The 26,918-nt window shown below is 35.6% G+C and overlaps 1 protein-coding gene and 1 long non-coding RNA gene across 5 annotated transcripts; both read left to right on the top strand.

Moving 5' to 3' along the window:
• Nucleotides 1-580: 580 nt before the first annotated feature.
• LOC113354717 (zinc finger BED domain-containing protein RICESLEEPER 2-like) lies at nucleotides 581-1,938 on the top strand. The gene is made up of 2 exons (XM_026597873.1): nucleotides 581-1,296; nucleotides 1,440-1,938. The coding sequence occupies exons 1-2, from the start codon at nucleotides 581-583 to the stop codon at nucleotides 1,936-1,938; spliced, it is 1,215 nt and encodes a 404-aa protein (XP_026453658.1).
• Nucleotides 1,939-3,207: 1,269 nt separating this feature from the next.
• Nucleotides 3,208-6,219, top strand: LOC113308898. 4 transcript variants are annotated; one of them, XR_003340172.1, is made up of 6 exons: nucleotides 3,208-3,441; nucleotides 3,884-3,931; nucleotides 4,050-4,244; nucleotides 5,109-5,232; nucleotides 5,501-5,671; nucleotides 5,767-6,219. It is a non-coding gene; the product is annotated as an uncharacterized LOC113308898 (long non-coding RNA). The 4 variants fall into 4 exon arrangements; XR_003340173.1 differs by lacking the exon at nucleotides 5,109-5,232; XR_003340170.1 differs by lacking the exon at nucleotides 5,501-5,671.
• The last annotated feature ends 20,699 nt before the right edge of the window (nucleotides 6,220-26,918 follow it).

Here is a 26,918-nt window from a genome sequence, read left to right as displayed (position 1 = left end):
AACAGGGATGGCCATTTGCCCCACCCAAACCCATCCCTGTGGATACCCGTCCCTATTGGATAGGGTTTTACCCGTACAAACGAGTTTGGGGTTGGGTATGAGTAATACCCGAAATTAGTGAAGCGGGATGGGGCGGAGATGGGATTCTAGGTCCCCGCCCCATACCGCCCCGTACGTTCCCATTTTAGGATTTTATATTTTTATTAATTATTAATATTATATTTAAACTAAGATATTATATTATATTATAAAAGAAAAGAAAAGGTAAAAGTATAAGATATCATTAATTATTTATATTATATTTAAACTAAGAAATTATATTATATTATAAAAGAAAAGTTAAAAGTATAAGATATCATTAATTATTTATATTATATTAAATTAAAAAATTATATTATATTATATTATAAAAGAAAACGTAAAAGTATAAGATATCATTAATTATTTATATTATATTTAAACTAAAAAATTATATTATATTATATTATTTAATTTTTGTATTGATTATATTATATTATTTAAGCTTTCTTTATTATATATTTTATATTACTTTATGTATATATTACACAGTGATCCCAAAATGACAACTATATCCACACGAGGTGAATCCGAACACTCTGAACACCATGTCGAGACAATTCCAAGTTCTCCAATGGATGATGACCATGGTGAAACTGTGGAGGCAAACATTACAGGTGATTGTGATAATGCCGAAGGTGAAATTGCTATAGTTTCAGGGAAGAAAAGATCCATAGTGTGGAACCACTTTGAAAAGAAAAAGATAAAAGGGGAAGACAAAGCAGTTTGCAAATATTGTCATAAACCATTAGGAGGAAAAAACACAAATGGGACTAAGCATCTACACGCACACATGAAAAGATGTCCTCGATGTAAACAGCAAGACATAAGACAATCAATAATCACTCCGAGTAAAAAAAGTGACGGAAGAAGTCAGCTTAACACGTACAGTTTTGATCAATCGTTCGCTAGGAAGGAACTTGCTTATATGATAACCATACACGAGTATCCGCTTTCCATCGTTGAACATGCCGGATTTAGACGATATTCAAATGCGCTTCAACCGTTGTTTAAGGTGGTATCTCGAAGCACAGTTAAAAGGGATATCCTTAAAATCTATGATGAAGAAAAAACTAAAACAATGGAGGTGCTACAAAAACATCAAGGTAAAATTGCGTTGACTACTGATATGTGGACTAGTAAGCAAAAGAAAGGATACATGGTTATTACGGCTCATTTCATCGATGAATCGTTGATCTTGCAAAGCCGAATTATCAGGTATGTGTATTCATTTAATGATTTCAGGCATTGGATATGCATGTCATAAATGAAAAATCACTACCATTAATTTTGTTACTGATTAATTACTAGTTGCTACGTAGTACGGTCTAATCAACCATCTAAATTTTATTTTGTATTAGGTTTATGTATGTGCCATGTCCGCACACGGCTGAAGTCCTGTCAGCCGCATTGATGGAGTGTCTGCTAGACTGGAATATCGATGGTAAAGTATCCACTCTTACTGATGATAATTGTTACACTAATGATCTTATGATCCAACTTCTCCTAGAAAAATTATCAAGTAACTTACTGTCGGGTGGAGATATTTTTCATATGCATTGTTGTGCACACATATTAGCTCTTATAGTCAAGAAAGGATTAGAGGGGATCAAAGGAGCAATCGAATTGATTCGTAATAGTGTTGCTTACTGGAAAGCAACACCAAAACGAGTTGAGAAATTTGAAGAGGCCGCCCGTCAACTAAATATTTCGAGTATAAATAAGTTAGTTCTTGATTGTGAGACAAGATGGAACTCAACATACCTGATGCTTAATACTGTTATTAAGTATCAGAAGGTTTTTGCTCGACTAAAGCAACGTGAGCCACAGTATGATTGTTTGCCAGATGATGAAGATTAGTTGTTGGCAAAGGAAATGTGCGACAAACTTAAGATATTTTATACCTTCACAGAGAAGTTTTCCGGAGTAAAATATCCTACCACCAACCTTTTCTTTCCAAGTTTTTGTGATATTAGATTGTCATTAAATGAGTAGAAAAAATCTAAAGTTGGTGTGATTAAGGAAATGACATATGAAATGATAGAGAAGTTTGAAGAGTATTGGTTTGTGATCAATGGAGTAATGACCGTAGCAATTATGTTAGATCCAAGGTTTAAGATGAAATTGATTGAGTTTTATTTTCCATAAATTTATGGTCAAGCTTTTTCAAAAATCGAAATTGATCGAGTACGCGATTTATGCGTTGATTTGGCGACGGAGTATGAACTGAAAGTAAAATTTGCTGAAACATCTGTTAACCAAAATGATTTGTCTTTCACTTCAGAGATGCATGGTTTTAACGATGACGTAGATCCTTTGGAAAAGTTTGATATGTTTGTCTCTAATACTGCTCCTACTAGTACTGTTAAGTCAGAATTAACCAATTACTTAGAAGAAGATCTTTTACCTAGGATTGGTAATTTTGACATACTAGCATGGTGGAAGACAAATGGGATTAAATATCCAGTCTTGCAGTGTATGTCTAGAGATATTTTAGCGATTCCAGTTTCAACAGTAGCTTCCGAATCAGCTTTTAGTACCGGAGGTAGATTTGTGAGTGTCCAACGTAATAGACTTCGTCCAAAAACGTTGGAAGATTTGATGTGCGCTCAAGACTGGCTATGGGATATGCTGAATGGTAATGAAATTCTCTTTTTATTGAAATGTTTTTTTTACATTTAATACATCATTATGGTTATATGATACACTTTCTTATTTTGGCTAGGTGGATCAAAATTCGATGGTGAAACATTTTGGGAAGAAACTGAAACAGACGATGAGGTGATCAACATGGAGGAAGATACTTGATAAGAAATAATTAAGAACTAAAATGAGTGATGCTCGTTTATAGACCAATTTGTTTTTCTTTGCTTGTTTTACGATGAATTTATGAGTTTGAAATTTTAAATTATTATTATTATTATTATTATTGGTTGAACTTAGGTATTGATTATTAAATTAACTCATCATATTTGAGCTTAATGTTATGGGTAACCCGTAAAAAAACCCTCCCCGTCCCAGATCAGGCAGGTAATGGGGAGTGTGTGGTTTTTTTTTTTTGAACGGGGCAGTGACCGGGATACAAGATCCCCGCCCCATTCCCGCCCCATGACCATCCCTAGTAAAGAACCCCAACCGAAACCCATCAATTTCAAGATTACTCTACACCACCAGGAGAATTTAAGGAGAAAAAAAATCACAAATCCATGGCCTTCTGATATTCATCTTTCCGATTTCTGTTATCAATTTCTCATCTTAAATTTTTGCAATTAAACTCTTAAAAAATGACAGCTTTCTATTAATTTTTCACTTCAAATTGTCTGATCCAGTTTGAATGGAGTATCAATTCAACCCCTTCAACACGTATGTTCCTCCTCTCTGCACTTTCAGTCTTTTCCCCAAAATAATTGAGAATTTCTTCTTTGCATGAGTAGATTTTTCGATTTTTAGAATTTCAGCTTTGCATCATTCGATTTTTCACTACTGAGTTGCAAACCTAATGTTGATGTTGAAGTTTTAGTTCTATCAATAAACCATGTTGTTTTTTAATTTCTTAATCTGATAGTGTTTGCTTTGTAGCTAATCTTCAGTAATCCATAAATTTTTGCTGGCTTGACCGGATAATGTTCGATTAATATGGTTTGATGGAAATTTTTCCCCTATCAATTTCTTTGTGTTTTTGATTTGTTTGATTTGGTTAAACAAATACTGAACATAAGCTAGCAAAAGTATGTTCTGAACATGGTAAAATTGTTTTTTTTCCTTTCCTGTTGTTTTTTTCATATTAATTTTTTTTAATAATTAGGTTTGTTGCTGATGAAGTTTGTGGGGTCAGGATTCCTAATCGAATTAGGTATGATATTCCAGTTTGATTCTCATGATTTCAGCCGAAAACCAACTTCTCAGTTTGGATGTTTGTTATTTTTGGATATGCTTTACCTAATGTTACTTTTATATTGTCATTATGCAAGAACGTGTTTTTCGTTGGCATAGGTTGGTAAATTGACATCAAAATGGCAGCACAGGTCAATTACAACCCACCAAAGTTAGGCTTCTCAGCCACACAGGACAACTTCAAGTGCTTGCGATTAGCGGAAGAAGGAAAGTCAAATGTCGTCACAGTTCGAATGACAAGGAAATGGGAAGAGGTTATCGTTGACGAGGAGGTATTCATACTTCCGTTTAGTTTGCTTCACTATATTTAGTCGATTCTGTTTCAAGTTTAGTGTTAAAATACCCCCATGAGGGGCTCAAATATACTACTGATCTAAACAATTGATTCCATGAGGAGACCAAATTTCAGTTGTGCTCATGCCAAGACTAACTCATGAATCCAACAATTGAAGTTAAAGGAAAGTTCGTAACCCATGAATCTAAATTTCAGCTCTGCTAACTATCCTATTTAATTTGGTATATACATTAGGAAAAGCCATGAGTTTTTGGTGATTTATTAATGGGATTTTCTCACTGTCTAAACCTCTACTGAGAAACAAATGGAGATAATCTAATGCTTATGATCTCTGTTGAATCAAAACTGTTTAAATATAGTTGATTTTCAATTGAGCATCGTTAGTGAAACCACCTGGAGTTTGAGTGAATAATTTTGTTTCTACTTTATCACTGGAATATTGAATTCGCTACTATGTATGACTGTAAGTGTGGAAATGTCAGAATACAGGCGCATTTGCTATACGTTGTGCCTATTTCATGTTAGGATGACCATGAATTTGATAAATGCCGGCTCAAGTGTAACATGTCATCGATTCAATGCAACTTTGTATAAAAAACGATATGAGATTGCTTTGTAGTAATTGTCTTAAGGATTTTGATCGTGCTTAGAATAACATAGATGCATTACATTTTTCTCAAAAGGCTATCGCGGTAAATGTTAACATAAAAGTGAGTTAAATCAATGTACATTGACGCTAAGGGAACTTCAGGACGTAGGACTCTTACATATTGTAGGTAGTATATATATGATGAAGCAAGTTTGGAAAATTTTGGCTTTACATAATAGTCAATGGTTGCAGGTTAGTTCTTAATTGTTGGCAAAAGTGTCTTAGAAAACCTTGCGTATACTAGAGCCTATAAAGCTGGAATGTTGCTCTCAGTGGAATTAGTCGCTCATATCTTTGCAGCCCGAGGCAGTTTGATGTTAGTCTCTGTTCACTATTTATGCAGTTTCTTTAATATTTTTTTCATTTATTGGCTCTTTAACCCCAGTTCAGTTTTGAAGCTGAAACAAACTTGAAACTAATAGTTGGTGAAACATGTCCTACCCTGTGCGTGAAATTATAGTTCTATATATCCTTTTTTGGATTGTAAGTTCCATTAAAAATGGTTAAATTGTAGACCTGTGTTGTTGATAAATCTTTTAAGTTTACAGCCATGACGCGCAACCCGAAACTCCACTATATTGCAGGTCATTAACTATTATTTTGAAGGTTGGAAGGTGAGGAGCCTGTAACGAGTTAGGTAGATAATGGCGGTAAAATTATAATCATGAAAAATAGAGTGGGTTGATATATTGGGGAGGGCTTCGTGTGTGCGAATACTGGGACAAGGATATGGTTAATTGCAAATCACCAGTAAGGTGTTGGCGATGTATACCATCAGTTTTCCAGAAAGATCTATCGTTAGTGTTTCTTCTTGCAGCCTAATGTTTGTTTGTTTTTGGATTAATTTCAGGATCTAATTATCTTTACAATAACACTTTCGTCAAGGGAGTAAAATGTATGGGTGAAGAGATTCAAAGCTTCAAAGCGACAGGTTGCCTTGCTGATGGTTGAAAAAGAAATAGCAAGGTTCATCTTCTTCTCCTTATCTTGCACCTCAACTCTATATCCTTATCTTTGATATAAAATGTATAAACCCTATAATAAAATTCGTATGCCATTGTTAATCAACTGTATTGATACAAACCATTGGTGCTGAGATTGTTTTTTCCATTATTGATACAAATGTTTGATTAAAGCATATGCCCCTTCAAATTTTTTTTTTAAGCATATGCTCTCTCTTTGTATCAATTACTATCGGTCTTAGATTTTCTTTTTGAATTTTTTCCCATATGTAATTTTCATATACTCCTTTACAGATGTACATACCGGTAATAAAGAATCTATAATTTTTAGTTTTTAGATCGTTAAACCGCTAATGTTCACTAATTTATTGCTTTTCTTTTATGGGTGGTAATTTTGTCGCCGTAGCGTAAATAAATTTAATGAATTGAATTATGAAAAAATGATTGAAGTGGTTGGGAAGTTGAAATATGTGCTGAATGTGAATTTATGGAAGCTGAGATGCTATGCTTGAATTGCCACGAAGCATTTTTGTGTAGATTAATGATAATATCGTTAAGGCGTAGACGAATTTATAATCTTCCAACCCTGTCTATAATGATGAGATGCTTTCAACCCAATGGAAAGCCATTGATGTGTTGCTCAAAATATAGTTACATTTTATCAATTTGCGTAAAAAAAATAAAATTATTCATTTTATATCCTCAGTCATCAGCGTTCCTGTTCTGTGACGCAGTTCTCAGTGTATTAGAAACGACGGGGGTCCTTAAGCGATATAAAACTTCATTGTATCAAATTCTTTGAGTTTGGTGGTTGCGATACCGCCAAAGGAGAGTTCCATTACGTTATCATTTATGTTATCAGTTTGTCCATTTCAATTTATTACGTTATTAACAAAACAAGTCATTATACTGGTGCAACTTAAATTATCAATCAGTTGCCGGTCTTACAGACCTTCATGCAATGCCCTAAAAAATCCCCTAAGCTAGACGTTGCCAAAAGGGATTCGATCAATTGCAGAACTGTGTGACTTGGCAGATAAAACCCAGAGGATAACATCAAGAAGAAGCCAGACGTGATCTGACTGCAAATCTCCCCAGAGTATAACGGTGTGAAATAGCTCGTGCCGGTACGGCACGGGTAATTCTTTCGTATAAATGAAGTAAATGTTCACAACTCATTCTATAGAAAGTTTAAAGATCTTGTAGGTAATGTCAGAGCATTGTTCGGTTGAACCCAACAAGCGTTGGTATGTCAAGGTTAGTTGTCAATTAGAGTCGTTTGATTAAGATTACAAGAAACAACTTTGTTTAGGTTAGACTAGAAAGTCTACGAATGTTGAGACATACAAGTATTACTCTGAAGAACGTGAAGACGTATCGACTACAACGAAGACATCATCCTTCCACTTGAGGTTAGTAATACTGACTTGACTTGTCTCCATTCCTATCGTTTCTTTGAAGTCGTTTAAGATTGAAAACATAACATGTGAGGTTACATATATGACAATCTAGTATTAGACTTGGTCATATTAGTATGATCAAAGTGTCAAGGAAGTATATTGAATTACAAAGTATAACGTTTATCTTTTGAACTTCGTAAATGCGACAATCGACATAATTTATGTAACTTGTTACTTGATTGTGTATCGGATATATGTGTGGTTTCATCGTAGGAAACTATGTTTTATTACATTGTTTTAAGGAAGTAAATGTACGAACTTGTTTCGCAATCGAAAGAAAATCAATAGGTGTTTTGATCCTGTTTTCTATGAAGATATATTGGATGACCAAATTCGAACGAGATCAGGTAGAACCGAACTTAACTTATATTGAGAGTTAAGTAGAACCGATCCCTACCTATTTTGGGATACATAGTGGAACTGATCCTAGATTTTGTTAGGAATGTTAGTAGAACCAATCCTTATCTATATTGGGAGTCATGGTAGAACCAATCCTAGATTTTGCTGGGAGTCATGGTAGAACCGATCCCTATCTATATTGGGAGACTTGGTAGAACCGATCATATCCTATGTTGGGAGTCATGGTAGAACTGGTCCCAAGAGCAAAACCAATTTTCAATATTCACATATTACTTTAGGGTTTTGTGTGAGTTTGGAATTAGGGTTTGTTAGATAGTAAAGTTCTAGATGTCGACATCATTTGAACATGTACATAATTCTTATCATTGATTGTTCAAAGATATTCCTTGATACTCGAGATGACCCAAACCTAAATATTGGAAAATCTTTTGATTAAGATTTTCGAATTATATGTTTTTGATTTTCCATTAATCAAAACATATCTCTAGAAAAACTATATTAGTTAAGTGCTAAACTAACATTAGATATTTTCTAAAGCCAGATTACATAGAGATCTACCCATAAAATCTACAAAAAAACTTCTAAAACTATCAATCTTCATTGGAAGAATCGAATCCCGGTACACTGAATGACATATGGTCCGGGTTGAACTCCAAAATTTTGGACTTCATGAATTCATAGCTTTCAAAAAAATATGAATTCTTCACCTTTTTCCTCCAAGTAGTGTCTTGTGACTTCCTCCTGCACAAAAAAAAAAAAACACAAACTTAATTTTTTAGTGTTCAAGTGGAAGACCAAACAACCGAGCTCATGCAATAGAAATTGGTAAATATTTTAATAATTCTTGGATCGACAAGCCTGAATGGTTACTGAAAATATCATCTCTTGTATGCCTACGTAATTAGTAATCCGTTTTTGGATAAGTTGGAACCTTTAGAACATTTGTCGCCAAGTTCTTCCCCTTGTATTTTCAGAATCTACCACAAATTTGAGATACACCCTGACCCAAAAGATTTCAGGTGTAACCCTTTTGGATAAGACATCTTCACGTCGGGTTTGATTGTACCATGTTTTGACTATGGCCAAATATTCAGCAAAATCAAATGATGCCATGCTTGTATATAGAGGTATGAAATGAGTAGTTGCAATGTATATGGAGTATGAAGGAATATAATGAGAAAGTATGGGACAAATTGGGTCTGGGTATGAGGCCTCTTTATATAGAGAAAGACCTCACCGACTATTTTTTCCGAAAAAAGTGAAATAATCCAGCACAATCGTGCATAAAAACCGAATCCATACTGATGCCAAAAGGAATCGGCATATGTGCCACTATGACCGATCATGAATTTGAAAATTAACAACAAATTTTGAAGTTTCCACCGACCGTAATCGGTTCATATTATCGCATACTTAATCCGATTGTGCATAAAAAAGATACAGGAAACTGACTTCTCTAAGACTTACAGAATCATATCATAAATAATACCTACATAAACTGATTCTATGCTCGTGTTTACAAAAAAAAAAAACCGAGTCATGATTAAAAACCAATTGTACCACAAAATCCATTGCATACCATAATTGTACTATAAACATAATTATCAAAACCATAAGTCTTAAAACATTAAATTTGTAAGAGCATTGCTCGGTTGAACACACAAGTGTTGCTATCTCAATCTTGTTGTCAAATTTAGTTGTCAAAACTATATCTTGATTTCTAGTCTACATTTAGTCAAGTCTCGGATTAGGATAGAAGTGTGTAGTTGAGTATCGGATATCACTGCGTTCTACCGTTTGAAGGCGAAGATCAACAAGAGCTCTGGAAAACTTCCTTAACAAAAGATAAGTGAAGAGTGAACCACCTATTTCTCAAATTTTCACCTTTCTATCTAATGAGACACTGTCGCATGACTAAATTAGACAGTACATGCATAACAAAAATTTCGATTCAAGTTTATCTTGAATATTGTTCTAGAAATATGCTAAGCTTAAGAACATTTGTTCATACTTGATGAATTTGGTTAAGAACAATTTATTTTTTATGACCTAATTATGATTCAAGATTTAATCATTTAAAAATAACCTGGATATGTGTCATTGATGTTATTCGGGAATGTTTCATATTGATTATTAGAGAGATATTGAAAAGACGGGGGTACCCAAATGCATCAAAATCTTTTTATTTCAACCTATAAGTCCTCTAACGAATGAGATCGTCTATGGACAAAGTCGATACAATACGACAATTCGGTTCACACTTCGTGTGATCGTCTATGGATACGAGATCGAGACAATACAACAACAAGATCACTTGTGTGATTGACTATGGATAAAAGACCGAGGCGATAGGACAACAAAGTGTGTACTTGATAATAGGTTCAAAAAACCGAAACTCTATAATAATTATAATGCGGAAAACAAAGTAAAAGACACAACAAGATTTTGTTAACGAGGAAACTGCAAATGCAGAAAACACCTGGGACCTAGTCCAGTTTTGAATACTCTCAGACTTAAGCCGCAATACAAAATCAAATACCAACTTCGTATAGTTGAGACTAAGCAGACTATCCCTAGCTACTTAGTTTCCTCAGTATCCCTGCGCCTTCGACTTTTAGAGTCGCGCACGTGAATAGCAAGTCCATTGGATCGTATTCCAAAAAGCAAGGAAGTATCTGTTTAGTAACCACTCTAATCAATATTTCTAAAGATAAGATGAGTCGTTGACAAAGGCTCTTATGTTTAATCTAATAAACTCCTTTGTCTGGTTAGATCAATCAATCCAATAACTACCGAAATAGTCAAGTATAGGTTTGCACTCAATCGATATAGATCTCAAAGACAAATATAGAGAATGCCGATCTCACGCAACTAATCAATCAAATCTATCAAGGATAAACTGATTCTAGTTGGATCCCAACCGATGAAGGTTTGTGCACTAAATCCATAAGATACGAAAACTAATAAGAATTATTCTTCGTCTTCAAATCTTCTACTGCCTTCAAATATCTGCACAACAACACTTAAATCCTATTGTGATCAATCACACACTGAACAAAGTCTGTTAACAATAGATTATCACAAGATTTCTTTAGATCTAATAATAGTTCTAAAGATCTCGTCGATACTTTGATCCAGTATTGAATCTAATATCAGAAGAAAAGATTCTCAAGAATAAACAAACTAGGTGCAATCAAAGTTTCAACAAACGCTAGTCAATCAAATCAAATCAAATCGAAAACTAATAACACTGCAATTATCTAGTTTCCCACCAACGGTACTCGTAGAGCTTCTTGATCCCACAGAAGTCTTTAAACGAGTGGTCGTAAGAGATTTCACCTAATTAGGATACTTTCCTCTCCGAATAGACGGCTCCACCAGAAACAACAAGAAATGAAGTTTGCCTGGCTCTTAGGATAGTTTGCTAGAAATGCAAACTTAGGTATTTGTAGACCAGGGATGTTTGGACACCAAGGAATTTCCAAGACCGAAAATATTCTCAATATATGCAATGAATGCCCAAATTAGGTTTTCCTAAATCCAATAAATGTTGGTCCAATATTCTCCAAAATCTCTCATAGAAAATCTCCAATTAGTAAATGACATTACTAATATTTATTCTCTAGAGCTATGCATTAATTGCTAGTAATTAAAGCATATAAAACCAAAAACCCCAATTAAAAGATTCTTAATTTATTTCGGCACAGGATCACCTTGGGTACCAAGGAATATCTTTGAACAATAAATGATAAGAGTTACTCCACGTTCTCAAAGTATGTTGACATCTTTTCACTGCAAATCCTTATTCCGTATCTACGTGGATTTGCATCTTGGAATCGGTTCTACCACACTTCCAAACAAGTTTAGAATTGGTTCTACCAAACTTCCAAGGATACTATGTGATCGGTCAAACCGAGTTATGATGCGTGTCGTAAGTGCAACAAATTAATCAAGATATTTCCCACTAATTAACTAGTAATATAGCGGTAGTAAGGATCGTTCCCACAGAGAGCTGTGTAATTAATATATTATTTGGAATAGCTAAACAATAAAAAATACTAAAAAAGGGGAATTGGTTTGATTATAATAAACAAAAAGAATAATAAATAATAAGATGAAAACATGATTAGGAAGTTACCAAACGTTGACTCTCATAGAATACTCGTTTGCCTTCCGTAAGAATCAGTTATCACCAACCATAGAATAACAGGTATGCTTAGCTATCTCCAAAGTTCCTTGTGTAATCTGATACCGAAGCGCTCGCATATCATGTTTACACCGTTTCCTGGTTTCTCCCTAAAGGGGTAAACCTGATGGGCGTCGTAGGCTCAACAAATTAATAATCTTATTTCCACACAATTAACTGGTAATATAATGGAAGTAAGGATCGTCCCCACGAAGAGCAGTTTTAGTTGTCAAAGTGTCACAAAGGGGGGTTTTGTTTTAGATTGTGAACAAAATAAATAATCAAAGCAAATAAAATTGTATTGTAATCAATAGAGAGAGATATGATCGAGGAATCCTTCTTCGTATATAAACTGTCAATGAGTTAATATATTTATCTATTCGTCATTAATCAAAGATTATCACCAACCGCAGAAAAGCAGCTAGAGCAGTGCTATTCTCTAAAGTCCTTTGGTCACTGGGTACCGAAGCGCTCGAATACCAGATTCTATTCGTCCAAACCACCAAGTAGTAGCGCACTTAAGGTGTAGCTTGTCGAATACTTTATGTTTTGTGACTTAGGTTAATCCTAGTAGTTAGAATCTTAGCGCAAGGTCCACTTTCTAGTGTTGTTTTTACACATGATCGCTCCACAGAATCCCTCTGCAAGGTTTCACGTTTTCTACTTGTGTAGGGGTTATTCAACAATTACACGGATATCCTAACCCTTTACTAGCTTTAGATTAATCAATAAACTGATTTAGTTGGCCACCTAGAACAATCAATCAATCAGTCAATCATAATATCTATTCATAGTAGAAACAAACGATAATCATATGAAGAAATCAAAATAGATTCATATATTAAATCAAATCAAGTTTACAACTTAGAATTCATCCTCAATCAATAGTTGTTTAGCTACTCATGGATGTAGAAGCATCCATGATATATAAGAAAAGTTTAGAGATATCGTTACGATTGAGAATCACTCAGTGTGTTGTTTCTCCTCTCCAAAGATTATAATTTCGTGACCTAATGATATCATTTTACATAACCTACCACCTTTTTATACGTTTTCATTGCTTGGTCTTCACGTATTTAGTTCGGTTCAAGAACCCAACCCAAAATAACGAAATAACGTTCCCAAACGTGCCCTTAGGCCTTCTAAGGAGTTTATACACGTTTTCCTACTTGCTAGGTATGCGTACCCATACGCGTACCTCAAATTCCATCAGAAATTTTCGGAACTAGGGTATGCGTACCCGTACGCGTACCCTAGTGTCTTCTGTATTCAATAAAAACTCGTTTTGGCCACAACTTCTTCGTCCGAACTCGGAATGAACTCATTCTTTTTGCATTATTTTTATCTTTAAATTATCTTCAATATGGTGATGAAAAATCCTTAATTTGAATGAGTTAATATCGGTCTTTGGCCTGAGTCTTGATTTTGAGCGTTTTGCTCCTTTTCGTCGCACTTCTTCCACTTCTCTTGGACTTTGGGCACTTGAATGCTTGGAATACTTCTCTTCCTAGATATTTTCAGAAATTTTTAGCTCCTTTTTGGATGATTCATCTATTGGAGGCAAATAAGAGAAAACAAGAGTAATAATACGAAAATATGCAAGAATAATAGCTTAAACAAGTATGGAATGGACACTAAAATCATATGAATTATGCACTTATCAAATACCCCCACACTTAGATTTTGCTAGTCCTCGAGCAAACTAAATAAAACTAATCCTAAATACAACAACTCCATGTCGCGAGGATATGGTTACTCTTAGCATGAATAACAGGCCTTTAAACCCCTAGGTGTCCCTAATGGACGAGTTATAGTCTCGTGAGGGCTTACAAGAGATATACCCACAAAACCTACTCCAATATCTCGCCTTGGAAGAACCACTAAGGATAGACACAAAGTAGAAAGCCAAATAATTAGCTTGCATATGTTCTTTAGCTGCAAACATCCCACAAACATTTCAATCATCACACAAAGCAATTACTTGCGTGTGTCATTCAACCTGACTGTAAAACTCTACTAAGATAGTCATCTTACTTGTTGCAACGTTTGCCACAACACTCGCATACTGAAATCACATGGATAGATAAAAAAATGAAAATAGAAAAGTGAAGTGCAAATGTTGACTAAAGTGAAAGATGTTACCCACAATACTTGTATGAATGTCGTCAAAGGATTCATATTTATACCGCAATAGTTGAGAGAAGCACCCATTTAACTTGACCACATGATTAGATACTCTAAGCACATGTTTCCTTTTCAGCAAGTATGTGATAGTTTCCTTGGATACTGCGTTCCACGCTTGCTTAGGAGACGGAGACAGGGACAACGTTTCACACATACTGCTATCTAAGCGTCAAGAACCTCATCAATAGTCTTTTTGACTTGCTATATAATGATGATATGGTTTTTGTTTCATCGACCACATGATTAGATACTCTAAGAGCATGTTCATTTTCAGTAAATACCTGATAGTTGCCTTGGATCCTGCATTCCACGCTTGCTTAGGCGACGGAGACAGGGACAACGTTTCACACGTATTGCTATCCAAGTGTCGATAAATGAAGAAAAGCCTTATATATATGTTTTTTTTCGGCTCATGCTTTATGAGTGTAACACAATTTTCTATGGGGCTTTTATAGACTCAACGAATGATTACCTTGCGACAACATCCACGGCAGTATCAGGATCCGACCCAATCACTTTAGAGAAACATAAAACTACAAAAATAAAAACAAAGTGATTCAGTGATGATTAATTGCGAGGATGACTCTTTCAAACGACTACCTTAACTTAGTTTATCATTAAATTATGAACATATATATTTAAAGATTTTAGAACGATAAAGTGTAACTCAATCTATAGCCGTAAGAACTGTTTCGACCTTAAAAAGGTGTAGAGTGTCATCCTAAATAGCTCATAATTAACTCCAAAATATGAAGTCTCAAGAATCCAAGAAATCAAAGAGTATTATTTATTATGTATTTTTTTTATGCAAACCAAACATGCTTAACTACTCCCCCACACTTAAACTCAACATTGTCATCAATGTTCAAAACCGAAAATTCTGATTTCTGACATAACAGCCCTGAAAAACTCAATAACTGTACAAATGGGTAGGGAACTAGGAAAAACATCCTAAACAAAAGTTGTTCACCTATGTGTTTTCTATGACATGTCAAAAGGGCACAGTGTTTCTATATATGGTCTGACATTTACGGCCTCCGGACTGACTGACATGCAATCTGAAAAAATTCTGGAAAAATACCGAAACATAAATGTCCAGGCCTATCGCTCCAACTTAACAGACTCCGAATTCATATTTTATTTTTGAAAAATAAATGTATCTCTGTCCTCTTTAAAAGTTGGGGTCAGACACTCAAATCGGACTCCGTATGAAGTCTCGAGAGCTATTTTCGTGACAAGTGCACAATCAGAATTTTTCTGACGAGAATAGTTTCGTTAAAACTTTCATTATAGATATAGGACTTGTAAAATATAAGATGGGAATGCAATATATGACATGCAAAAATAAGAAAATTTAAAACAAAAGGGATAGAGATACAAAACCGATGGGTTACCTCCCATGTGGCGCTTAGTTTAATATCCTCATCCCGACTTGGCATTCCAATTATGCTACTCCTCCAGAGGGAGTAAATCCTGAAGTTCAATTACGTCCACATTCTTTGTACGAAAATTTTCATAATATGGCTTCAATCTATGGCCGTTGACTTTAAAAGTTGTCCCTGTAGTGAGACTAGTAACCTCAACTGCACCATAAGGAAAAACATTGGTAACAACAAACGGTCCACCCCATCGGGACCTTAGATTACCAGGAAATAATTTAAGACGGGAGTTAAACAAAAGAACTTTTTGACCCACAACAAAACTCTTCCGAGAAATCATCTTGTCATGGAAAAGTTTCGTCTTTTCCTTGTATATACGAGAACTCTCATAAGCATCATTATGTATCTCTTCTAGCTTGTTAAGTTGTAACTTCCTTTGTTTCCCCGCATTGTCATAATCCATGTTAAACATCTTTATCACCCAATATGCCTTGTGTTCAAGTTCAACCGGAAGATGACAAGCTTTTCCATAAACCAACCTATATGGAGACATACCAATCGGTGTTTTGTACGCCGTTATATATGCCCATAATGCATCATTAAGCCTATAACTCCAATCTTTCCGTGTAGTGTTTACGGTTTTCTCAAGAATGGATTTAACTCACGGTTCGAGATTTCAGCTTTCCCACTAGTTTGTGGGTGGTACGGCGTACCGACCTTGTGTGTTATATTGTACTTCTTGAGTAGAGCATGAAAGGATTTCTGAAAATGTGAGCCTCCATCACTGATAACCACTCTTGGTGTACCATGTATAGAAAAAATATATTCCTTCACAAACTCACAAACAACTTCAGAATCATTAGTAGGGGTGGCTTTAGCTTCCACCCATTTCGAAACATAATCCACATCAAGAAGTATATAGAATTTTCCATTAGAATTGACAAAAAGACCCATAAAATCAATTCCCCACACATCAAATACTTCAACAGCAAGAATTGGTGTGAGTGACATTTGATTTCGAGCACCTAGATTGCCCGTTCTTTGACATCTATCAAAAGATTTGCAAAAAATATATGCATCTTCAAATAGGGTAGGCCAATAAAATACACTTTCAAGTACTTTGAAAGCGGTACGTTTAGAACCAAAGTGACCACCACATGCATAAGTATGACAAAAAGTAAGAATATATTGAAATTCAGAATTAGGTACGCACCTGTGGATGATTTGATCAGAAATGTATTTCCACAAGTAGGGCTCATCCCACACATACTGCTTGGCTATTTTCTTAAGCTTAAGCTTTTGAAAATTAGACATCGTACTAGGTACTTGTCTTGTAACCAAGTAGTTCACTATATCCGCGTACCAAGGTGTTGATTCTTCAATTGAGAAAAGTTGTTCGTCTGGAAAACGATCTTGTAAAGGGAGTTCTTATTCAGAAACAACAAGTCTATTAAGATGATCCGCGATAGTATTTTCAACACATCTCTTATCCTTGATTTCGTAATCAAATTCTTGTAATAGTAATATCCACCGTATAAGTCTTGGCTTAGCTTCTTTCTTCTTTAGTAGGTACCTAACTGTTGCGTGATCAGAATACACAACCACTTTTGAACCAACCAAATAGGATCTAAATTTTTCTAGTCCAAACACTATAGATAGAAATTCTTTCTCGGTGGTAGAATAGTTGACTTGTGCATCGTTTAGGGTCCTAGATACATAATAAATCACATGAGACAACTTGTCTACTCTTTCACCCAAAGCGGCTCCAACTGCATAGTAACTTGCATCACGCATTAATTCAAATGGCAAGCTCAAATCTGGTGACTTAATAATTGGTGCAGTGGTCAACAATTCTTTTAATCTATCAAAGGCATCCTTGCACTCCTTATTGAAGTAAAAAACAACCTCTTTTTGCAATAATTTTCACATCGTCATTGAGATTTTGGAGAAATCCTTGATAAACCGCCTGTAAAAACCTGCATGACCAAGGAAAGAATGAATTTCCCTCATCGAAGTGGGATATTGTAAGTTTACTATTAAGTCTATCTTTGCTTTGTCAACTTCGAGCCCTCGAGAGGACACAATGTGACCAAGTGCTATGCCATGGTTTACCATAAAGTGGCATTTCTCCCAATTAAGAACAAGATTAGTGTCTATCCATCTTTTAAGCACAAGTTCAATATTTTGTAAACAAATATCAAATGAATCACCATAAACACTAAAATCATCCATAAATACCTCAATGATGCGTTCCACGTAGTTAGAAAATATACTGACCATACATCTCTGAAAAGTGGCAGGTGCATTGCAAAGACCAAACGACATTCGTCTATAGGCAAACGTACCAAAAGGACAAGTGAAAGTACTATTCTCTTGATCCTCCGGTGCAATAACAATCTGATTGTAGCCCGAATAACCGTCCAAAAAGCAATAATGTGAGTGTCCCGCTAACCTCTCTAACATCTGATCAATGAAAGGCAAAGGAAAGTGATCCTTTCGGGTTGCGGCATTAAGCTTTCTGTAGTCTATGCACACTCTCCATCCTGTTTGAACTCTTGTAGGAACGAGTTCATCATCATGATTTCTAACAACAGTGACACCTGCTTTCTTAGGCACCACTTGAACTGGGCTAACCCATTTGTTGTCAGAAATTGGGTAAATCACCCCCACACTTAGTAATTTGAGTATCACTTTCTTCACGACCTCCATCATTGGGGGGTTAAGCCTACGCTGAGCATCACGTACTGGATTGAAATCATCTTCCATTAGGATTCTATGCATGCACATGGATGGACTAATGCCTTTGATATCAGCAATTGTCCAACCAATGGTCGTTTTGTGCTCTTTCAGAACCCTAAGTAGACGTTCTTCTTGTATTGGGGTGAGGTTCTTTGCAATAATCACCGGAAGTTCTCTTTATCACCCAAGTAAGCGTACTTCAGGTGGTTTGGAAGCGGCTTCAATTCTAGTTTCGGTGCATGCACAATAGAAGGTAAATGAACCTCATTAGTTATGGGTAAAGAAATATAAGAAATATTGCCCGTTTTTGCTTCTTGTAATGCTGTTAAAGCACCACACATCTCCACTAGCTCTTTGGCTAAGTCAACGTCCAGGTTCGGCTTCCCGTGAACATCCAAATCAATGCTATTGTGTAGCACAACTCCAAGTTCATCTTCACCGTTCAAATCAAACATTTGTTGTGCTAACGAACCAATAACATCAATAGAGAAATCTGAGTGAACATCACTAGGATAGCGCATGGTCTCAAAAATATTGAACCGTATGATCTCCTTATCAAATTCCATAGTGAGTGCACCATTATCAACATCAATCTTCGTCTTTTCAGTTTTCATGAACGGTCTCCAAAGAAGTAACGAAGTAGATGAATGATTATCTCCATTGTGCATATCCACAATATAGAAATCAACCGGAAGATTAACTGATTCACTTGAACTAACACGTCCTCCACGACTCCCTTAGGATATATATTGGACTTGTTAGCCAATTGAATAGTGATCTTTGCCTCTTTTAAAGGTCCGAGATTCAAAGAATCATAAACATCGGCTGACATCACACTTATGGAAGCTCCCAAATCAAGAAAAGCCCTCTCAAATCGTCGGTTACCAATGGTAACGGGAACTGTGAAGCCACCAGGGTCTTTACACTTTGTAGGCATCTTCTTAAGTAACATAACTGTAGCACTTTCGCCCACCTGAGTAATCTCATTGGCAATCAACCTATCCTTCCTTGTACACAAATCCTTCAAAACCTTGGAATACTTGGGTACGGTTCTGATGGCCTCAATAAATGAAATGTTGATGTGTATCTTGCTGAAAATATCCATGATCTCCTTGTATTGAGCTTGCTTCTTCGACTTGGCAAAACGAATAGGGAAAGGAGGTGGTATGGTAAAAGTGGGAACCGTGTCCTTAAGTTGGCCGTTTGAGGTTGGCTTTTCCTTTGGGATGCTTTCCTCTTCTACTTCCTTTTCGATGTCGTTACTAACCAAGTATTGATGTTGTTGTTGTTGTGGTTATTCAGTTTGTCTCTCACTTCTTAGAGTTACTGCATTAACATGCTCTCTCGGATTCACAAAAGGTTGTGATGGAAACTTTGTTGATGTTTGTGTTTTTAGCAAATTCATATCAGTCGGCATTTTCCCCATCTGCATTTGTAAGTCTCTAACAACAACATTATTCTTTTGTTGATATTGTAGGTTTTGTTGCAAAATAACGTCTTGTTTCTGAGATATTCCCTTTTGTTCTTGCATCATAACCTTCATCATATCCTCTAAACTGGAAATCTGAGTCTGTTGCTGAGTTTGAGCATGGAGTTGTGATTGTTAAAAACCACCTTGTCTCGCATATGGATTAGGAACTGCAGCTTGCTTATTCGCATAACTAAAATTGGGTGATCTTTCCAACCAGGATTATAAGTATTTGAGTACGGATCATACCTTTTCCTTTGATTAGGAAATATAGCATTCACCTCAGCATCAACTTCATATGTAGGAATGACTGCAGAAGCTATCCGTTGAACCATCTTTTCCACATTACCTATTTGTTGCTCAATATGCGAATAATCTCCCATCTCACTAACTCTTCTAACCACCGATAAATCTCTAGTATAAAATTGTTGTGTATTTGCAGCCATGCTCTCGATCAAACTAGTAGCCTCCTCGATAGTTTTGTTAGCCAGTGCACCACTACTAGCCGCATCAATCAAGTGTCTTTCATGCGGTAGTAACCCTTCATAGAAGTGTGTGATAATAAGTTGTGGTGGTATCTGATGGTGTGGACAACTCGCCAACAATCTCTTGTACCTCTCCCAATAGTCATACAAAGATTCTCCAGAGATTTGTACGATGCCACTGATTTCCTTACGAATAGCTGAAGCTTTAGAAGAAGTAAAATACTTCTCTAAAAATAGTTTTTTCATTCTGGTCTATGTAGTAATACTTCCGGAAGGGAGATGATATAGCCATGATTCTGCTTGGTCTGTTAATGAAAACGGAAATGCTTGTAGAGAAGTTGTATCATCATTGTCATCGCTCTTCTTCATACTTCTTACTGTATTATGAAACTGCTGCAGGTGTCGATTAGGATCTTCATCCGGTAGTCCCTTGAACTTTGGAACCCAATGAAGAAGATTTGACTTAAGTTCCACTGTGCAATTCAGAGTGATACACAGGGGTTGAGAATCCAAACATGGGGATGTTAGATCTCTCAACGTTTTCCTCTCCGGAGGTGGAGGTGGAGGTGGTGCTATGTCGTTCACCATTGTTGATGTAGATGGTTCTTCTTGTTGTGTTTGCTGACGTGCTTGAAGTAACGTTCCTTTACGGGTTTGAATACCGCACCTCTAGTATTCCCGGTCTTTCGGTGCCAGATATTAAGTACCTGAAAATAAAAATCTAGAAAACAAATTAAAAACTAACAAGAAATTCTAAAAACAATAATAAAACTAAAAGAAATAACAACTAAAGCTACCGACTGCTCCCCGGCAGCGGTGCCAAAATTTGATGGGTGTTGTAGGCTCAACAAATTAATAATCTTATTTTCACACAATTAACTGGTAATATAATGGAAGTAAGGATCGTTCCCACGAAGAGCAGTGAGTTTTAGTTGTCAAAGTGTCACAAAGGGGGGTTTTGTTTTAGATTGAGAACAAAATAAATAATCAAAGCAAATAAAATTGTATTGTAATCAATAGAGAGAGATATGATCGAGGAATCCTTCTCCGTATATAAACCTTCAATGAGTTAATATATTTACCTATGCGTCATTAACCATAGATTATCACCAACCGTAGAAAAGCAGCTAGAGCAGTGCTATTCTCTAAAGTCCTTTGGTCACTGGGTTCCGAAGCGCTCGAATACCAGATTCTATTCGTCCAAACCACCAAGTAGTAGCGCACTTAAGGTGTATCTTGTCGAATACTTTATGTTTTGTGACTTAGGTTAATCCTAGTAGTTAGACTCTTAGCGCAAGGTCCACTTTATAGTGTTGTTTTTACACATGATCGCTCCACAGAATCCCTCTGCAAGGTTTCACGTTTTCTACTTGTGTAGGGGTTATTCAACAATTACACGGATATCCTAACCCTTTACTAGCTTTAGATTAATCAATAAACTGATTTAGTTGGCCACCTAGAACAATCAATCAATCAATCAATCATAATATCTATTCATAGTAGAAACAAACGATAATCATATGAAGAAATCAAAATAGATTCATATATTAAATCAACTCAAGTTTACAACTTAGAATTCATCCTCAATCAATAGTTGTTTAGCTACTCATGGATGTAGAAGCATCCATGATATACATATAAGAAAATTTTAGAGATATCGTTACGATTGAGAATCACTCAGTGTGTTGTTTCTCCTCTCCAAAGATTATAATTTCGTGACCTAATGATATCATTTTACATAACCTACCACCTTTTTATACGTTTTCATTGCTTGGTCTTCACGTATTTAGTTCGGTTCAAGAACCCAACCCAAAATAACGAAATAACGTTCCCAAACGTGCCCTTAGGCCTTCCAAGGAGTTTATACACGTTTTCCTACTTGCTAGGTATGCGTACCCATACGCGTACATCAAATTCCAGCAGAAATTTTCGGAACTAGGGTATGCGTACTCGTACGCGTACCCTAGTGTCTTCGGTATTCAATAAAAATTCGTTTGGCCACAACTTCTTCGTCCGAACTCGGAATGACCTCACTCCTTTTGCATTATTTTTATCTTTCAATTCTCTTCAAAATGGTGATGAGAAATCCTTAATTTGATTGTGAAAAAGCGGGGGTACAACAACCTCACCCAATTTTCGATTAACAATCTGTATGGACAAACTCCAATATACTTTCAAGAGAATCAACTAGACTCAATCTTAATAAAGTATACCAAAGAGTTATATCTTTATTTCTCGATTCAATTCTTACTCAAGCAAATAGTAATCTACGAGTTTAATTGAATACAAGAGAAATAACTTGAACGATACCAAAGATCAATGTTCAAACATCAATCAATTTCAATCAACAACCAAAGGTCGGATTTCCAATTGATTGATTCTAACGCACAACCTGCGATATTTCAATTATATAACAAAATATAATGCGGAATAGAAATAACACAGACACCAGAATTTTGTTAGCAAGGAAACCACAAATGCAGAAAAACCCCGGGACCTAGTCCAGATTGAACACCATACTATATTAAGCCGCTACAGACACTAGCCTACTACAAACTAACTTCGGTCTGGACTGTAGTTGAACCCCAATCAATCTCACACTGATTCAAGGTACAATTGCGCTCCTTACATCTATGATCCCAGCAGGATACTACACACTTGATTCCCTTAGCTGATCTCACCCACAACTAAGAGTTGCTACAACCCAAAATCGAAGACTTTAATAAACAAATTTGTATCACACATAAAAGTCTACAGGAATAGATAAATCTGTCTCCCACAGAAATACCTACAAGTTTTGTTCCGACTTTTGATAAATCAAGGTGAACAGGAACCAATTGATAAACCAGACTTATATTCCCGAAGAACAACCTAGTATTATCAATCACCTCACAATAATCTTAATCGACGCGGCGAAAGAAGATATTGTGGAGTCACAAACGATGAGACGAAGATGTTTGTGACTACTTTTCTATCTTGCCTATCGGAGATATAAATCTCAAGGAAATCGTTACGATTGTACTCAAAACGATATAATCATCAAGATCAGATCACACAACTACGAGAAAGTAGTATCGGTCTGGCTTCACAATCCCAATGAAGTCTTTAAGTTGTTAACCTGGTTTTCAAGAAGAAGCCTAAGGTTAAAGGAGAATCGACTCTAGCTAATACAACTAGTATCACACATGAGGTGTGGGGATTAGGTTTCCCAGTTGCTAGAGTTCTCCCTTTTATAGTCTTTCAAATCAGGGTTTGCAATCAATGTTAGCTTGGTAACAAAGCATTCAATATTCACCGTTAGAAGAAAACCTGATTAGATTCAAGCTAATATATTTCAACCATTGGATCTAAAACTTAGCTTGTTACACACAAATGAAATTCACGATTTTAGTTTTGTGTAACCGTACCCAAACATGTACATTTGTTGGTTCAACAATAGTTAACCAAATGGTTAGCCATATGAGCACTTTCATATCAACCATATTCTTCTTCACCATAACTAGTTCAAATGACTCAAATGAACTAGTTAGAGAGTTGTTCAATTGCAAGGAAATCTTATGTAACTACACAAGACACAGTCGAAGCAAAAACGATTTGATTCACTCGAATCGGTTCATGAACTTTATAGCCACGGTTTCCATTTTGCATTCCTTAGTTAATATAAATAAGTTCACAAACAATCTGTTAGAGCATTGCTCGGTCGAACTCGCATGCGTTGCTATCTCAAGCATTTAAGTCGGGAACAAAGAATTTAAGGTCTGGTGCCTCTGTTGATGTGAAAATAGGTAGTCTCCACTAATGATTGATCAACAACTCTAGTAATGCATTTCCCCCTGCACCTAATTTGCCACCAGCATGGTTAAGTTGATCCACAAACAGTAAATGACTTCTCGCAAAGATTAATGATACCTAATGTGTAGTATTCTCTAGCACTTCTAAGTTCCATTATTTCGGTAAGAATTCCTTATGTAAACATAGCTAGAAGTATGCTAGTGACTCTAAAATCTCTACAAGTTGGAGGTTTTATGCAAAAATTTACAAAAAAGTGAAAAATCTATATGCCAAAATACTCCCCCACACTTCAACTTCACATTGTCCTCAATGTTTAAAACCGAAAATTCTGAATTCTGACGTAATAGCAGATAAAACGCTAAAACTATACAAATTGGTAAGAAATTTGGAAAAACACCATTTCACAAAGGTTTTTCATGTACGTATTTTCTACAGGGTTTCAAAAGGGAACGTTGTTTCGATAAACGGTCTGACAGCTATGGTCTCTGTTCTGAACTACGTGCATTCTGAATTTTTCGTCATAATTTTCTTCTAAAATAGATTTCGGCCTCTGAAATTAAACATGGGATTCAAATATGATATGAAAACTATAAAAAGTAAAAATAAAAGGGTTTAAGATACAAAACTTATGGGTTGCCTCCCATTTAGCGCTTGGTTTAAAGTCGTCAGCCCGACTCTCTTGTTATCGTCCATATACCTACAATCTGAAAATATGGTAGTCTGCCAGAAAAAACTGAAATTCTAATAAAAATTTCACATAATTATTAGCATAAGATATGAATAATGAAATTGTTATTGCTTGAAAGTTTCCCCCACACTTAGTCCTTTCTACACTTGGAAGATGTTAGAGCATATCTCGGCTGAACCCACAAAGCATTGGTATGTCATGTTTGGTTGTCATATTTTAGTGCATCAAAACTCATTTAAAGAGTCGTTTGATTATTTGCTAAAGTCAACTTCGTATAGGTTAGCTAGACAATTACTAGGATATGAGACTTACAAGTATTACGTGAAAAATTGAAGAATGTGAAGAAGTAAAGAACTACAACGACGACATCTTCCTTCCTCTTGAGGTTAGTAATATTTGACTTGAAATGTTTCATTCCTAACGTATCTTTCAAGTCGTGCATATTGAAAACATAACTACGAAGATGTGAATGATTATACTCTAGTTAGACATAGTATTAAGGAATTGCAACACGAAGTATAACGCCTATCTTTTGAACTTCGTATATAAGACATAGACATAATCGTATGAATGATATTGTGATTATGTATAGGTATGGGTGAAGATTTCGTCCTAGGAAACAATGTTTTACATTCTCTTAAAGGAAGTACAATTCATAAACTTGTTCTATGAATCGAAAGGGAAATCGCTAGGCTTATTGGTATTTTTATCCATTGCAAATCTTTTGATTACCAATATGTGTGTTTAGTATAACCGCTCATAACTTTCTTATGTATCTTGGTAAAACTATTCACAATGCCTGACTTTTGTATTGGTATGAATTTTATTAGTGAAACCGATCTTAAGTAATCACCTGAGATGGTATGATCGATATGTTGTAATTGGTATGACCAACTCTAGACATTGGGTAATCGATCCTAGTAAGAGGTGCAACCGATCACAAGCATGGGGAATTGATCCTTGTAAGCGGTACAACAAGTCTTAGTAATTGGTGACCGGTCCTATGACTTGTGCAACCGATTACAAGTTAAATACCATAAATATGTGGTAAATGATCCTAGTACCTAGTCAAACAATTTTTGGAAAGCTAGTGTGACTGATCCTAGTACCCACATGGAGGTAGAACCGAAGCTTTGTGTTTTGGTAGAACCGTGAAAGCCATTAATGGTGATTTGATAGGATAATCAATCACATAGTTCTTGGAAGTCAGATGAACCAATTCTAAACTCGTTTGGAAATGTGGCAAATCGGTTCCAAGATTGTAAATATGAAAAAGGATTTACAAAGTAAAGATGTCAACATACTTTGAACATGTGCAGTAACTCTTATCTTTTATTGTTCAAAGATATTCCTTAATAGCTAAAGGAGAATCCCGGATCGAAATAAATTGAGAATATTTTAATTAAGGATTTTAGTTTTATATGCTTTTAATTTCCAACAGTTAAATGCATATCTTTAGAAAATAAAAATTAGTAATGTGAATTTACTAATTGGAGATTTTCTACTGAGATTTCGGTCAATATTTGGACAGTACATTTGCAGGAATTATGAAAACCGATTTTGGCGTTTATTGCATATCTTTGAGAATATTCGGTTTTGGAAATTCCTTGGTGTCCAAACTTCCTTGGTTTATAAATATTAAAGTTTGCAATTCAAGCAAACTAATCCTCAGAGCCAGCAAAACTACCTAGTTGTGTTGTTACTGGTGGAGCCGTCTATTCGGAGAGAAAGTACCCTAGTTAGGAGAAATCTCTTATGACCGCTCGTTTTAAAGACTTCCTTGGGATTGGGAAGCTCTAAGAGTATTGTTGGCGGGAAACTAGATAGTTGCAGTTTATTATTAGTTTTCGATTGATTCGATTGACTAACAATTGTTGAACTTTGATTGCACCTAGTTTGTTTATGCTTGAGAATCTTCTCTTCTGATATAAGATTCACTCTAACTAGATCGAAGTGTCGACGGGGATCGTTAGACTGTTTGTAAATCTAAAGACATCTTGTGATGATCCATTGTTAACAGACTTCGTTCTGTGTGTGATTGATCACAAGAGATTCAAGTTGTTTGTGTACATGTGTTTATTGAAGATCTAAGAAGATTTGAATACAATAAAGATTTCTTATTTGAGTTCATAATCTTTGGTGTGCACAAAACTTGATCGGCTGCGGATCCAACTATAATTGGTTTATCTTTGTGATAACCTTGATTGATTAGTTGAGTAGATCAGCATCAACATAGTTCTTTGTGATTAAGAGTATTGATTGCATAGTCTAGACAATTACTTTGGTAGTTGTTAAGAGA

The sequence above is a fragment of the Papaver somniferum genome, chromosome 1 (genome assembly GCF_003573695.1).
Source record: "Papaver somniferum cultivar HN1 chromosome 1, ASM357369v1, whole genome shotgun sequence".
Classification (NCBI taxonomy): domain Eukaryota; kingdom Viridiplantae; phylum Streptophyta; class Magnoliopsida; order Ranunculales; family Papaveraceae; genus Papaver; species Papaver somniferum.
This window is presented reverse-complemented; position numbering and strand designations above follow the sequence as displayed.

Excerpts from the sequence above, each read along its gene's own strand:
- LOC113354717 (XM_026597873.1), top strand. The coding sequence starts at position 581 with ATGACAACTATATCCACACGAGGTGAATCCGAACACTCTGAACACCAT. Across the intron at positions 1,297-1,439 it reads TTGCAAAGCCGAATTATCAG|GTTTATGTATGTGCCATGTC; the intron begins GTATGTGTATTC and ends ATTTTGTATTAG.